The sequence below is a fragment of the Pseudophryne corroboree genome, chromosome 1, assembly GCF_028390025.1.
Source record: "Pseudophryne corroboree isolate aPseCor3 chromosome 1, aPseCor3.hap2, whole genome shotgun sequence".
Lineage (NCBI taxonomy): Eukaryota > Metazoa > Chordata > Amphibia > Anura > Myobatrachidae > Pseudophryne > Pseudophryne corroboree.
Genome location: NC_086444.1, coordinates 820,868,860 through 820,885,008, shown reverse-complemented (window position 1 = coordinate 820,885,008; position 16,149 = coordinate 820,868,860). Strand labels below are relative to the sequence as shown.

The 16,149-nt window shown below is 46.7% G+C and overlaps 1 protein-coding gene and 1 long non-coding RNA gene across 3 annotated transcripts in view; one reads left to right on the top strand and one right to left on the bottom strand.

Annotated features, from left to right (window-relative positions):
• Positions 1-16,149, top strand: part of DNAH6 (dynein axonemal heavy chain 6) — a 679,574-nt gene that overhangs the window by 143,105 nt on the left and 520,320 nt on the right. Inside the window, exons 15-16 of the mRNA XM_063919567.1 lie at positions 3,942-4,193; positions 7,027-7,155. Coding sequence (XP_063775637.1) covers positions 3,942-4,193; positions 7,027-7,155 — 381 coding nt within the window. The remainder of the gene's footprint in view (positions 1-3,941; positions 4,194-7,026; positions 7,156-16,149) is intronic.
• The window catches only part of LOC134911276 (uncharacterized), a 69,923-nt gene that overhangs the window by 45,547 nt on the left and 8,227 nt on the right, over positions 1-16,149 (bottom strand). The window contains exon 2 of one of the 2 annotated variants that reach the window (XR_010176444.1): positions 4,005-4,089. The exons of the other annotated variant lie outside the window; for it this stretch is intronic. This is a non-coding gene — a long non-coding RNA (uncharacterized LOC134911276). The remainder of the gene's footprint in view (positions 1-4,004; positions 4,090-16,149) is intronic. 2 annotated transcript variants of the gene reach the window in all.

Sequence of the window (16,149 nt, the reverse complement as noted above, 5' to 3'; positions counted from 1 at the left end):
GTACATGCTTCCGATGTTCCTCCAGGGAATGAGAGAAGATTAGGATGTCATCTAGATAAACAACTAAGAATCTATCCAAATATTCCCTGAGCACACCGTTCATGAATTCCTGGAAGACTGCCGGGGCATTAGAGAGCCCAAAAGGCATCACCAAATATTCATAATGCCCTGAGTGGGTATTAAAGGCAGTCTTCCATTCATCCCCCTCTCTTATTCGGATTAGATTGTAAGCACCGCGTAGGTCAATCTTAGAAAAAATGGTGGCAGTACAAAGCTGGTCAAACAAAACCGAAATGAGAGGCAGTGGGTACGAGTTTTTAATCGTGATACGGTTCAATTCCCTGAAGTCGATGCAGGGTCGCAACGAACCGTCCTTTTTACCCACGAAGAAGAACCCCGACCCAACTGGGGACTGTGAGGGTCTGATAAATCCCTTAGCCAAGTTCTCCTGAATGTACTCTGCCATAGCCTGAGTCTCAGGACGTGACAGGGAGTACAACCTGCTCTTGGGAAGCTTAGCATCCGGCAACAAATCAAATGCACAGTCATAGGGGCGATGGGGAGGTAGTACCTCCGCAACTTTTTTGGAGAACACATCCGCAAAATCTGCATAACATCCTGGCAATCCTGGCAAATTTAGCTGCGAGAGCCTGACTGGAAGGCTCAAGCACCTCCTGAAACAATCACTACCCCAACTAAGAATCTCCCCAGAGACCCAGTCAAATTGAGGGTTATGGGCCCTTAACCAGGGTAACCCCAAAACCAATGGGGCAAAAGAACAGACAGTCACATAAAAAGACAATTTTTCAGAGTGTGTGGCTCCAATAAACAAAGGAATTTGGCTGGTGCAGGAGGTAATTTTACCCTGGGACAATGGTTCCCCGTTTAACCCACAGATCTCAATCTCTGATGCCAAAGGTACTGAGGGAACAGAGTGTTCCAGGGCGAATTGACGGTCCATGAAAACCCCATCGGCCCCACTGTCAACAAAGGCCTCAGTCTTGACAGTTTGACCGAGGATCTCCAAAGTCACCGGAATGAGAAAAGTCTTTTTGGGAAATTCTGACTTCTGGCCTGACAGGATATTTCCCATCACCCTCAGGCCCTGAAGTTTTCCGGTTTTTCTGGGCATGATACTACAACATGACCTTTATTCCCACAGTACAAACACAAACCCTGCTGTCTCCTCCGCGTCTTCTCACGCGAGGAGAGGCGGGTAGCCCCAATCTGCATAGGCTCCTCGGAATATTCCTCAGAGTCTGAGGTTCCCTTGGGAAAAAAGGAAACTGCGGTCTCCCTTTCAAGCCCTACGCTCTCTCAGCTGTCTATCCACCCGGATGGATAACTGCATGAGCTGATCTAAGCTATCAGGCGAGGAATATTGTACCAGTTGATCCTTTATCTGGTCAGAAAGGCCCCTTCGGTACTGGTTTCTCAGGGCTGGGTCATTCCACTGGGTATCATGAGCCAACCACCGAAACTCCGTACTATAAACCTCAGCTGGCCGTCGCCCTTGCTTAAGAACCGTAAACTGAGCCTCGGCTAAAGCCATCTTGTCAGGGTCATCACATACAAAATGCCCAGTGCCGTAAAAAAAGCATCAACACTTTTAAGCGACGGACAGTCAGGCTGTAACCCATATGCCCAGACCTGTGGGTCTCCTTGTAGCAAGGAAATCACCATGCCCACCCGCTGAATCTCCGACCCAGAAGACTGGGGCCTAAGCCTGAAATATAGCTTACAGCTCTCCTTGAAACAAAAGAACTGCGAGCGATCTCCAGAAAAACGATCCGGGAGATTTACTTTCGGCTCCTTAACCCTTGAACTTGCCGCTGCTGCTGCGGGAGCTCCGCTAGCGGCCTGCGGGGTGTTCATTTTAATGGACATCTCATTAAATTGTCGAGTCAGGACCTGCACCTGATCGACCACCTGTTGCAAAGTATTTTGAGGGGTATGCTCCATATTCCCACAAAATTTCAACAGGAGTAGGGCTGCTGAATATGTTACGCACACCAGTGCTAACAGGAGTATACCGGTGTATGAACAGAGAGGGAAGCGAAGCAAACGAACTCACAGACAGTATAACATAACATACACAGGAGGTGATGGAATAACTAATAAACACAAAGTGAACTGAGAAGCCCAAAGGCTCAGGAATTGGGTGTCTTCCTAGTGTCAGGAATGCTCAGATGAAATAGAGCGGACAATGAAGCGAGGTGTAGTGATTTAACATGTGGAGCACCTGAAATGATGTTGCTAAGAGCAACAGAAAAAACCCCAAAGGGTTACCAACGGGTGTGGGAATAAACTCCTTGGTCAGAGATAGAAATATAGACACAAGGAGAGTATCCACAATCCTAACCCCCACTTGCAGGGCACAGGTTCAGCTTACTGCCACTAAACTGACACCTGGACGCCCTGCACAGTGAGGGAGGATTAAGCAAGCAGGTCTGAGAGTACAGCCGCAAACCTGCTGGGTTCACAGAATAGCAAAAGAACCCCAGCAGGTCAAACAACTGACTCCAGTCTTACTGCTAGGTCCGGATTGGCAGAATGAAGTACCGAATCCCAAGGCATATTCGCAGTAAGCAACAAGTAAATACAAAGTCACACAGTACTAGCTAACTCTCTGGAACTGATTAACAAACAAAGATTCAGCAGCATTTGCCTAGCCTGAGAGGATGGTTTATATAGCAGGTGCTGTCCACGCCCCACTCAGACCTCACAGACTGTGAGCACAAAACCAGCGCCGGATTCCCTGCCGTGCACAGAGCCTGTAACCACTACACAGTAAAAACCCGGACCGGAGTATCAGCTGCTCTCAGGTTACTTCGCTAACACTTGCCTCCCGGTTGCCATGGCGACGTGGCAGCACAGAGCAGGAGATCCTAACAGGGAAAGGGCAGCACTGAAGGACGAGAACATAAGATTAAAATGGAGGAAGTCTGCCTTAGAGCATGATTTCCTCCAGTGTCGCTCAGCAGTACATGAGCATTTTTGAGGATATCTGGTGCATTTGGTATGCCAGGGTTGATGTGTTAGCTTGCAATTGTGAATAGTGGTTGGCGGAGCGACAGAGTCAAGAGCAGAAGGGAAGGGATGCATTGTATAGGGAAGTGCCTTGTTCAGGGCACGAGAGGAGAGACACAGAAAGAGAATAGGAGAGAAAAGTGAGTCAACTAGGGATGTGGTGTTAATAGCCTCATTGTTACTCTTAGTGATGGTAGCCTTAGGAGGTAGAGATGTGGAAGCAGAAAAATATAAGTTAAAAGAGAGCAGGTGGTGGTCAGAGAGGGGAAATGGTGAGTTGGAGAAATCACAAATATCACAACAGTGAGTGAAGACCAGATCCAGTGAGCTCCCATTCACATGGGAGGGTGAGGAGGTCCACTGGGAGAGACCAAGTGAAGATGTGAGGTTGAGAAGTTCAGAGGCAGGGGATTTTGTGGAGATATCGATAGGGATGTTGAAATCGCCTAGGATAATGGAGGGAATGTCAGAAGAGAAGAAGTCAGGAAGCAAAGTTGTTGAGGAATTTAGAGGCAATGCCAGGGGGGGGGGGGGGGGGCGGGGGGCGGTAAGGAAAGCTACTCTAAGATGGACAGGTTTCAGAGAGGCGTATAGCATGGACCTCATATGTAGAGAATGCAGCAGAGAGTGCAGCAGGAGAAGTAGTGTCAGGAGGAGTATACCAGGTTTAAAAACTGGGAATGTTTAGTTACACCAAGCTTGATTTCTTTCCCAGGGGTAGCCTGCAGGAGATCATACATGCATAGGAATTTACTACTTGTGACATTCACAAATATTTGTGATCATTTCAGACCAATCAGAAAACTAATAACAAAAGAGGATTGTCTGCCTTAATCCTGTACAATGGCTACAGACCGATAATAGTTCTGACTTAAATAAACATTCATAACTCATTCACAATCTATTTACAGATTGATGTTCTTGAAGAAGAGTCCAATATTGTCTCTCAGATGTACCAGCTCATTGACACTTACGGTGTGCCTGCACCTCCCGAAGATTTTGCAGTGTTTGCTACCCTTAAGACTTCCATCATAGCTGTTCGAAATGCTATTGACAAGTCTGTAGGCGAGAGAGACAGCAGCATAGAGAAATTCTGTCATTCCTTAGACAAAGACATTGCTGAACTAAACAAAGATGTGAAGGATGTCAGGCAGCAATCACTGGTATGATTTATAATAGGTTCTATTAATGTATATGCTGGTTTTATGCTGCTTAATGTAAAGAAATGTTTCTCCAACTTTACTAAACACATTTGTGACATTTCAAGAACATTACACACATTTGTGACATTTCAGTAACGTTACACACATTTGTGACATTTCAGTAACATTACACACATTTGTGACATTTCAGTAACATTACACACATTTGTGACATTTCAGTAACATTACACACTTTTGTGACATTTCAGTAACGTTACACACTTTTGTGACATTTCAGTTATGTTACACACATTTGTGACCTTTCGGTAATGTTACACACATTTGTGCACTTTTCACTATTTTGTTTTTCACATTTTTAAAACCATTGAAGAAGATGTTCTGCACTGTATCAACAAATCCGAGAGTGTATAGCTGCAGCTTGTAGACAGCAATTATTGTCAGATCATATATCAGTATTATGGCTACTTTTAGTTATGGCCTTGCGCTGCATTAGGCATAAATTATTAAACAGATTATGGTTCTCTAAAATGTAAATAATATCCCTCAATAAGAGCCAATAAATGAGCTTTTTACACACTCCCAGCCCAATTACAGATAACACACTGTAATTTGAAGTTAATAAACAGAAGGTATAGATGGTGGCTTCCTATATTTGCACACAGCTACTTCTGTACTCTAGTTGTTAACCTATATTGAGTGTCCACTACAGTGCCAGATTACGACTGGTGGGGTCCCAGGGCAATGGAGGATGTGGGGTCCCCACTTCTAAAATCTCAGGCAAAGCTCCACCATTCTTGACTGACACACACACACACACACACACACACACACACACACACACACACACACACACACACACACACACACACGTATTAATCTCTATCCTCCCACCACAGTATGGGTAAAAGGTATACCCTATGCCAGGATCAAGCACTATGGGAGGAAGGAACCCCACAGACTCCTCTTCCCATTCCATCACTCCAATCTGCCAACAAGGGCCTGCAAATCCCCGTCTACTCCCACTTTCTGACCGCAGATGGCACTGTGCAGCCAGCAGGGACAGCAAGCCGGGGCACAAAGTAACTGACTCATAGGATTTCCCTCACTATCCCGCGAGACAGTGGCTGTGCACGGAGGAGCTCCTTTGCAGCTGCTATTCATGAACAGCTGAGCCACAGGAGGAAGACTCCTCCAAATGACAAACACAGTGTGTAGAGGCCTCTGTCACCCCCTCCCTTAATCCGGCCCTGGTCCATTATGGGGCCCACTAAAGTGTTTCTGTGTTACTGACTGCCTGCACACATTGTGTATAAGCTCATTCATGTGCATTGCTAAAATCTCCCTGACTTTTACCTGTGCAACAGTACAGGCCACCTCCTACACCTGCTGCTTTGTAGCCACATTACTAAAGCATCTAATACAGATAAGTGGAGGTGTTGCAAATAGCAACCAATCAGATTCTGGCTATCATTTTCTAGAATGCAATGGAGAAATGATAGCTAGAATCTGATTGGTTGCTTTGGGCTACATACATACTTTTAGTTTTTAGAAGCGTTAGCAATCTATGGTCTGTATTCAATTAGATGGGGTAATTAACCGCAGACTAATGCAGTGGCTGGTGCTACTAAATTACTGCCCGCAATAAGCCCACGTGCTGCTCTTGATGCAAATTTCTGTTAGAGTCTGAGGGAGGTTCGAACAGAAATCCACAATTAGTGCCTTTATTGCAGGTGCAACAAATGAGTTAACCCATAGCTCTTGGTACTTATCCTGGAAACTATGGGTTAATGCTCGTTAGCTGCAGTTTTACCGCGCAAGGAAAATGGGTCGTAATTGAATAGCTCCGGGCATAAAAGTCTGAGGACAAGCCTTGTCCTCGTGCGGTAAGCCTACAAGGCTAATGGAATCCAGCCCTATGACTCTTCTAGCAACATTTTACCAATTTCACAGTTCTGTCAATTCTGCTTGTACAACATGTATATTTTATGCTTCTTACACTTATCTCAGCCTGTTGTCATTGTTGCATAAAACTCTTTGACATAAATCCTGGTTCTCTTATTTTTCCCCCTCTGAGCAGTTATGGTCTCCTATAAACTCCAGAATTAAATGTCAATTGCATTAACTAAAATGCTCTCTTAAGACACTTCATTCCTCTTGGCATGACTGACCTGTTTTCAAAATACATTCCCTGGCCCCTATAACCAATTGAAATCATGCCTCCAAGACCTCCCATGTTACACTGAATTTATGAATCGGTTTATATCACCCTCTGAAACTTTCACCTAAATTTGCTTTATTTAAAATTTTCAATAAGATGAACCTCTTTGCAGAGGTTTATTCCATCTGTCCCTTAGGGAATATTTATCAAATCTCGGAGCAAGATAAAATTGGGAGAGATAAAGTACCAGCCAGTTAGCTTCTGCGTTACATTTTACAGACTGCATTTGAAAAATGACAGTTAGGAGCTGATTGGTTGGTACTTTATCTCTCACAATTTTATCTGTCTCCAAAGTTTTAATAATTATCCGAACCTCAACTCCTCAGCTGTCTTTTACAAATGTAATAACATGAGACTCTAATCAGTGCTTGCTTATTGTATGCTTAGACAGCAATTATTATTTTTTTGTGTTCAAAGATTTATATTCTCCCCTGAAAAATAAACATAATTCTTGATGTAAGATTGTAAAAGTAAATATCACTGAGTAAAGAAACAATTTTGAGATCTAAATACTATTATCACAAATTGTGAGTACTGTTTATGACCAATAATTTACCTGCATTGTATAATTCACATTTATGATTGGAAGTTAAACGTACTTGACTTGTTTTGTAGGATCCACAGATACTGGATATTGGAGCTGATCAAAGCAAAGTGAAACAAATATTGTCTGACTTGCAGATCATTCTAGATGAATTACAAAAGCGTGCATTTCAATACAAAACATACCAAAAGAATTTCAAGGTAAAGTTGTTTAATTTGCAGTATGTTTTCACCAATAATATATACATGTAACACATGCATATAATCAGAGGCGGATTGGCCATAGGGCTTACAGGGAAGATTCCTGGTGGGCCGACGCACCCGCGGGGCCTGTTTTGTTTGAGGACATGTGGTCCTATTTATAGACATAATGAATAAGATGCTAAATAATTTGCATATATGAAAATTTCTTTGCCACTTAGCCTGTGATTGCAGATGATCTAGTGTATGCTCTGTCTGCCTGCTTGGCTGACATATAAGATTGAGTGAATAGTGATTGGAATACGCGGTTGGTGTAATAAGCAAGAAAATGTATCTTTCTAAAGGATTATATCGTTTCCTAAATTCTAAAGGCGTATCATATAATGTGCTCATAATATTTAATTTTATTTCCTTTTAACTTCCCCCTTGATGCTGGACATGCCCACTATCTGTAAAGTCTTGGGGGGAGGGTGCTACTGCCATGGTCCATGGCTAGACCTTACACTTCTGGTGCTGCCCATGTGGGGCCACTAGTACAAATTTTTCCAGGGCCGCTTTTTGTTCCCAATCCGCCCCTGCATATAATGCTAACTGATGTGTGCACCCAGCGGTGGCACAATGCAACAGCATGATACATTGCACCGTCCGTACACACTGCACGATGCAGTGGATGATGGAGCGATGTATCGTTACCCGCCGCATTTAAAATGCATGCCGCATTCCCCGGGTCATCCCATTGGGCATGCTGCACCAGGGGAACAGGAGCTGCCGCGGGCGCGCGTGGGCGCGTACCCACGGTGCAGACAGACACCACCAGCGGTTTAGGGTGAGTGGCACCCCCCCCTTGCACCCCTTGCTTACCAAAACTGTCTGGTCCTGTTCTCCTGGTGCCCGGGATTGCTGGGACTGAGTGAGGGGGAGTGAGGCTGTGGGCCCGGCAGCCATCTTGGAAGCAGCCTCCTGCACTAATCCCCGCTGCAATACACTGCTCTATATCTCTGAGGGGGCTGCAGGGCCAGTTGGATTGACACAGGGCACGCTGCCCTGCCTTTCATTGTCCAGCCAGTATTATAACATCTATCCTTGGGTCCCCCCTGGCCCCCCCTCCCCTCTGTTTCATCACTGGAGGTCTGGGGTCCTGGTACATTGCTGACACTGCAATTACTACTCATTGCTGAATTTCCTGACACAGAATACCTGGATTCTGTGTGCTGCTTGAACCTTGATATTATGGTGAGGGGCGGTCAGAGTGCGGCTGCGGCTAAATTGGAGAAGTTTGCCCGCCAGCCTACTGCCCAGCCGACGCAGTCGTCTCCTAAACCCTCCCCTTCTACCCGACCTGTTTCCCCGGCCGGGGCCGATTCGGGTGCGGACTTGCAGCCATCTGCTCCTTCCATTCAACAGGTCCTGGAGGCCATTGCGGCTAGTGAACAACGCCTGTCAGATAAAAAGGAGGTGCAGTGCGACTTATCATGGATATGGAGGGTCGACTTCGCAGGAATAATGTGAGATTCGTGGGCCTGCCGGAGAAGGAAGAAGGGGCTCATCCTGAGGAATTCCTGGAGTCCTGGCTCAAAGAGGCGTATGGCGCTGACTCCTTTACACCACAGTTTGCGGTGGAGCGGGCTCACAGGGTACCTTTCCGGCCTTTGCCCCCAGGTGCCCCACCACGAACATTTATTGCTAAATTTTTGCACTATAAAGACCGGGACTCTGTCTTGCGCTTGGGCCGTGCGAAGGGCCCACTACTTCGGAATGGTGTCCGGGTGTCGGCATTTCCGGATTTCGCAGCGGATGTCCAAAAAGACCGGGCTCAGTTCCTGCCCATCAAGCGGTATCTTCGGGACTTGAATCTTCCCTATTCGATGCTGTTTCCCTCCAGGCTCCGTGTGGTGGCGGATGGGGAAACCAAATTCTTCAGCTCTCCCAGGGAGGCGGCGGCCTGGCTGGACAGATATGCTCCGGGTGTCCGACAGCTGGCTCCGGACTGACATCCAGTTTCCTTCCTATATGGGCCTCAAGTATGCAAGTATACGTCCAGGGAGCACCCTCTAGTTTAAGTGGTTCTGGACTTTGCTGCGTAGTGCTTTATACGCATAAGTTTTGTATTGTTTTTTTTGGGTCTGTATGCTAAGCATAGGGTTGCCGTAGGCTTTCGGATCTTCAGGGTTGAGTTTTGTTTGGGATATGTGTATGCCGCAGTTCGGGGAGGTATACGGGGAGGGGGGTTGTTGTGGGGACGCAGTTGGTTTTTTTGTAGGTTTTTTCTTTTTTTTTTTTCTTTAGTTTATTGTTTTCTATATCAATGTATACCGAACTATGAGGTGATGTTGTGTTATTTTGCTGGGCTTGGCTCGCGCCCCGGGGCCTGCGGACGGTACGGTTCAGGGGATAGAGTTCTCTATGGGCATGTAGACGGCCGGACAATTTTGATACTGGGGCCTCCTCTCCACCCTGCGGGGTTTATGAGTGCTGTGTCCCTGATGGTACTCTGGACTACATGTCTGCTTTGAAAATGTTGTTTGCCTGAGTGAAACTCATTTAGAGGGGAATAGACTGCTGTTGCTTCGCAGGCCTTGGGTGGGCTGGGCGTATCATTCCTCTCACTCCTCCTCTTCTCGGGGGGTGTCGGTCATGATTAAGAGAACTGTCCAGTTTGAATTGATCACGGTAAATACGGACCCCTATGGCAGGTTTGTGTTTCTGGAATGCAAATTGAACTCCTGTAATTTTTTCCTTCTGTCTGTATATGTTCCTCCGCCATTTTCGTATGATGTCTTGCAGAAAGCTGTCTCATTTATTGCCTCTTCCCCTCATACCCCTGTTATTTGTGTGGGAGACTTTGATAATGTGCTTGATGTCTCTCTGGATAGATGGAGGTCTTCACAGGCTGTAGGTGTGGGGGGTGACCAGTCTACGCCTAAATCTAAATTTGCAGATTTTCTGGATAGCGTGCAGTGGGTAGACGTTTGGAGGACTAGGCACCCTACGCTTATTCAGTTCTCATGTTTCTCCAGCACGTATGGGTTAGTTTTCCAGAATCGACCTGGCACTGGTCTCGCCCGAACTCTTACCTAGTATAAAGGATGTTCATTATGAGGCGCGGGGGGTATCTGACCATTCGCCCCTGATGTTATCTCTGGATGTGGAGTGCCGGAGGGGACAGTCCTATTGGAAGTTACATCCGTCCTGGTTAGCTCAGCTGGGCGACTGCCCGGATTTGCCGTCCAGGTGGGAGGGTTTTTTTTGCGGCTAATGTGGGCTCGGCCCCGGCTCTGGTCGTATGGGATTCATTTAAAGCTTATTTACGCGGTACATTGATCGGCAAAATTGCCGCCCATAAGAAGGTGTGTAGGGCGACGGAGAGACAGCTCGAATCTGAGTATAGGGACCTAGAGACCCGATATCTAGCAGAGGGCACCCCAGCGCTAAAGGCGCGCTGGCTGACAGCCCGGGAGGCACGGCTGGCTCCCCTCTAAGACAAAAATGCACGTTCCCTTCTGTTCAGGGCCACTACCATATATATGCAGGCAGACAGACCGGGTAGCTTACTGGCCCATTTAGTGCATTATGACCGGCCCGGGACTACAGTAGTGCAGTTGACTGGCCCTGACGGATCCATTGTGGACAACACCCCCGACATTGCGCAAATGTTCCTCTCCTATTTCCAAAAGCTGTATGAATCCCAGATGACATGCTCCGTGGAGGACTTAGACACATATCTGACTAGTATTCCCCTTTACAAACTCTCCTCCGAGGCTAGGGACATTTTGGACGCGCCTCTGTCCTTGGAAGAGGTGACTGCGGCAGTGGGTTTGGCTCCCAGTGGCAAATCTCCGGGAAGTGACGGTATTCCCACTGAACTATATAAGCAATACATACAGTTCTTTGGCCCTAAGTTATATGAAATGTATACAGATGTGTTCACCTCTAATCAACTTCCTCCCTCAATGTCCGAGGCTGTCATTATAGTACTGCCAAAGCCCGGTAAGGACCCAAGTCTCTTGGAATCCTATAGGCCGATCTCTCTCATCCCTACCGATGCCAAGATCCTGGCAAAAATTCTAGCGCTCCGGCTCAATTCGGTCATTAAATCGGTAATACATCTGGATCAATCCGGCTTTATGCCAGGAATGTCCACGCCTATCAATCTGCGCAGGCTGTACACTATTTTGCAGGCTCCTTATGACTTCCCCTCGGACGCGGTGGTGGTCTCCTTGGATGCGGCCAAAGCGTTCGACAGTGTCGAATGGTCCTACCTGTGGGGAGTTAGGAATTGCATGGGCTTCGGACCTAATTTTATACAATGGATCAGATTGCTATATCAAAGTCCGTGTGCCAGGATCTTGGTCAACGGATACATTTCTTCCTCCTTTACTCTGTCTCGGGGCAACAGACAGGGTTGCCACCTTTCTCCTGCCCTATTTGCTATAGCCATAGAGCCCTTGGCTTGCTTGATTAGAACACACCCGGACATTGGGGGAGTTGCTACAGGTCCCTGTATTGACAAGATAGCCTTTTATGCGGACGACCTACTGTTATTCCTAAATGACTACGCTGTGGATATGCCTGTCGTGCTGCAGGTTATTGAGAAATTCGGCGGCTTTTCTGGTCTCCGCATAAACTGGTCCAAATCATTTATTATGCCCATCATGGGCTCTCCTCCCAAAGTCCCGAGGCTCTCCCTGCCGCTTTGCTGGACAAGCCAGTTTAAATATCTTGGAATCCAAGTTACTAATGACCCTTCGGACTTTATACCCTTAAATCTTGACCCACTCGTACAGATGATTGTGTGCAAGTCAAGGGCTTGGTGTAAACTCCCGCTGACAATGACAGGTAGGGTTAGCCTCATTAAAATGATAGTGTAGCCCAAATTATTGTATGCTCTTTCACAATCCCCTGTCTACATCTTCCCGACCTTCTTTAGGAAACTGAATAGTATATTAAAGTCCCTGATCTGGGCCAATAAAAGGACTCGAATAAAGTTGCTTACTCTCACTAGACAGAAAGTAGATGGCGGTCTGGCCCTGCCTCACTTTCAACTTTATTACTATATGGCCTAGTTGGCACATATTGGCATTTGGCTCCGGGGAGAGGACGGTGGTGGTTTGTACTGGGCATTTCTCAGATGCTACTATCCGGACCTCTCCCCGGCACAGGTCTTGGTGGGGGGGAGTGCTTCTCGGTTCTCTCCTCCTATTGTTTTTCAGGCCATGAAGATCTGGCTAGCATTGAGGGGTCTGCTCGGGTATGTTGGTATGGACCCGGATACTCCCCTCTGGCACTCTGCTTCGTTTTCTGAGCTGGGGTCTCTGGAAGGTGGGGCGGTGTGGGCACCGTACTCAATAGTTTCCATTTCCCAGCTGTATAGCGATGGCACGATGAAGTCGTTCCAGCTACTGAAGGAGGAGTTTGGTCTTCCAAACTCCTACTTCTTTAGATATCTACAACTCCGACACGCCTTGCAGTCACAGTTCGGGGATTCTCCCCCGGTGCTCCTCCCCTTCCCCATAAAGACCTTTTTACAGACACTGGGTCAAGTTAGGGTGATCTCCTTCACCTACTCGTACCTTCTTAAAACAATTCACGCGGACCCGCTTTCGAGCCTTCGTGAGCGCTGGGAGGATGATGTGGGTCCCATAGACATGGGGGACTGGGAGGTAGTGCTGGGGAACCCGAGTGCGGTCACTAAATCATTACGGTTTCAACAAATACAGCTCTATATTCTACACAGATCATATATGACGCCGATAAGGCTGGCCAGAATTGGGGCTGGTAGTGTTGCTGTCTATCCCAAGTGCGGGGCCGCTGGAGGATCCTTCTGGCACCTTGTGTGGGAGTGTCCATCCGTGCAGGCGTTTTGGGCTGGGGTCGGGTCGATTCTGGAACACACGGGGATACCAGGAAGCATGCTGACCCCGAGACTATGTATTCTGGGGGTGGGAGGGTTTGACTCCGGGTCTAGGTGGGAGGGTATGTACGCTCGTAACATCTGCGCCCTTGCTAAGTTGTGTATTGCACGGACGTGGATGGCTCCACAGTCCCCTACAGTATCTGCATTCAAGGCTCTGGTGAACGACATCCTACTGAAGGACCGCTATATATACCTGAAAAACAATGCCCTCTCTAAATACGAGAAAATATGGTCCCCCTGGATCAATTCTATATATGCCTCCCCTGCTCTTAAACTATAGGATGTATTGAGCCCTGGAGGCGGTGCGTTCCTTGGGCCTTACGGTATCGAGTCGAGTCCTTTTATCTCACTATATTGTACTGTTCATATACTGCCGATGCACATCACCTCTCATAATTGTGCTGATTCAAGAATGTCTGTTTTAAGTTAGTAGTTTAGTGATTTCTTTGCTGTTTTTGTTTTGTTATTGTTTTATTTTGAGTATAGTAGGCCATATTTGGGCCTACTAGGTAGGTTGTAAATTAAAATAATTCGGGGAGAAAATTGAAAATGATATGTATGTGGATTATGATTTATTGCAGACATCAGTAAATACGTGTACTGTGGGCTGGTTAGCGATGGAAATGGTATGTTAATAATTCTGAGTATATATGCTTGCTGCCTGCGGAGGAAAAGTGATCAGAATGATACATAATACCAACTGTGTTTTTTTTTCCTTTTCCGGATATACTGAAATGTTTGTAAGATTAATAATTCTGCTGAATAAACATACGCTATTGAAAAAAAAAAAAAAAAGTGAAATATATATTACAATTAAATATCATACAAGAGTCTGTTTGCATAAATTTGGCCAAATATATGAGCTTTCCAACCAACATCCAGGTCACCTCTTTGTCAGGCAAGTCCCTAACATTCTGGGATTCACATCTGGGGTGCAGTGCACCCCCAAACCAGTTCAGCCAAAATTCCCCCAAGGCATCACACAAGTGAAAGATAGCACTGATATGTTACAGAGTATCAGGTGAGTGAAAGCAGCTACTCAGTGTTAGGAGTGTTACAAGAGTGAAAAGTGTGTGGAAAATACTTGATAAAAAACAACAACAAAGAAAGTGATATAAAATGTGACAATAAGTGTTAAGTGGTGAGGCCCTAAAGCATACTTGCCTACCTGACCCTCTCCATGAGGGAGAAAATGCTCTGTTCCTGGACTTTCCTGGTAACGTATGATTGCCATCACCTGTGGTGAAACACCTTTCTTATCAATTACCTAGCTCACCACAGGTGATGGCAATCATACATTACCAGGAAAGTCCAGGAACAGAGCATTTTCTCCCTCATGGAGAGGGGCAGGTAGGCAAGTATGCCCTAAAGTGACCCAGCCAGAATAGTTCAGGGCCCCCCCCCCCCAACGCCCACCCTAAAAACTGACACTACATAAATATAAAGAGGACTTAATTTTGATTATGCCTAATTCAGTGTGTAGTCAGATGCTAGATTCCTGCTTAAAAACAACTAGAGATTAAATTATAAAAACATACTGATGTTTCCATGTTTAAACTGATGATATTTAAAATTGTTTCCATATGAATAACAGCTATTCCTTTAGTGGGGTTTTTTTTTTTTGCAAATGTACAAAAATGGCCCCCCATAGTGTAATAAAATGCACTAGTCATGTATAATGGTTGTAGGGTATGTGCGGCATATGGCCCATGGATAAAATGGTTCCGACATACTGTACCTGCCAACATAAACCATTCCAGGAGGGACAAAATGCTTTCTTACTGGACTTCCCTCTAAATTTCTGATTGCCATCACCAGGGCTATTTTCGGACAGGAACTCCCCGGAAAGCCGTTCCTGAAGATCTTTTCTAAAATGACGTAATCAGGAACGGCGTTCTTTAATGTGTGCGGCCTGCCCACAGTGGCCATTTAAAATCTTGGTCCAGCTATCAGTCAATCAGAGCTCGCGGACCGGCAGCGGCAACTCCTGATTGGCTCACAAACTGGCGCCAGATGATCACCCGGCTGCAGATGGTGTCAGCTCTGGCTCAACAACAATGGCCTGCGGTCTGTGCGCCGTCCTGACACTGCGCCGCTGCACCTGGCTCACAATGCCGGAGCCCCGGCATCCCACCACCCAGTCGGGCTGCTGCTGCTTAGATTGCGGAGCATGAGTTGGTGCCCCAAGCCTCGTAGTCTACCTGTCAGCCGCCAGCCATGGGGTCTACCCGGGAGAGGAGTGTCACCCGGCACCTGCTGCTTGTCTCCTGGCTGTAAGTACCCTCCATATCTGCTGTCTGCCCCTCCCTGCAGCTGCTGACACTGGGCATAATGTATTCCCATCTGCTGCTGACACTGGGCATTGTGTAACTGGCACTACTGGGAGCATTGTGTAACTGGCACTACACGGGGGGCATTGTGTAACTGGCACCACAACAGGGGCATGTATAACTGGCACTTTACTGGGAGCATTTTGTAACTGGCACTACTCGGGGGGCATTGTGATACTGGCACTACTCTGGGGGTATTGTGTAACTGGCACTATGCTGGAGGGATTGTGTATCTGACACTATACTGGCAGCATTGCGCATCTCTCACTATACTGGGTGCATTGTATATTTGGCACTACACTGGGGGCATTGTGCAGCTGGCACTACACTGGAGGCATTGTGTAACTGGCACTACTTTGGGGGCATTGTGTATCTGGCACTACTCTGGGGTCATTGTGTAACTGGCAGTACCCTGGGGGCATTGTGTAACTGGCACTACACTCGGGGCATTGTGTAACTGGTACTACACTGGGCATTGTCTATCTGGCACTACTCGGGGGCATTGTGTAACTGTCACTACACTGGGGGCATTGTGTAACTGGCACTACATGGGGAACATTGTATAACTGGCACCATTCTGGGGGCATTGTGTATATATGGCACCACTGGGGACATTATGTGTATATTAATGGTACTACTGGGGGCATATGTGTATATAGTGGACTATTGGGGGCATTACTGCATGTGTTTAACCACTTAAATGACGATTTTTCCCTTCAAAACCATTCATAACATTGGTTTTAAAAAAAA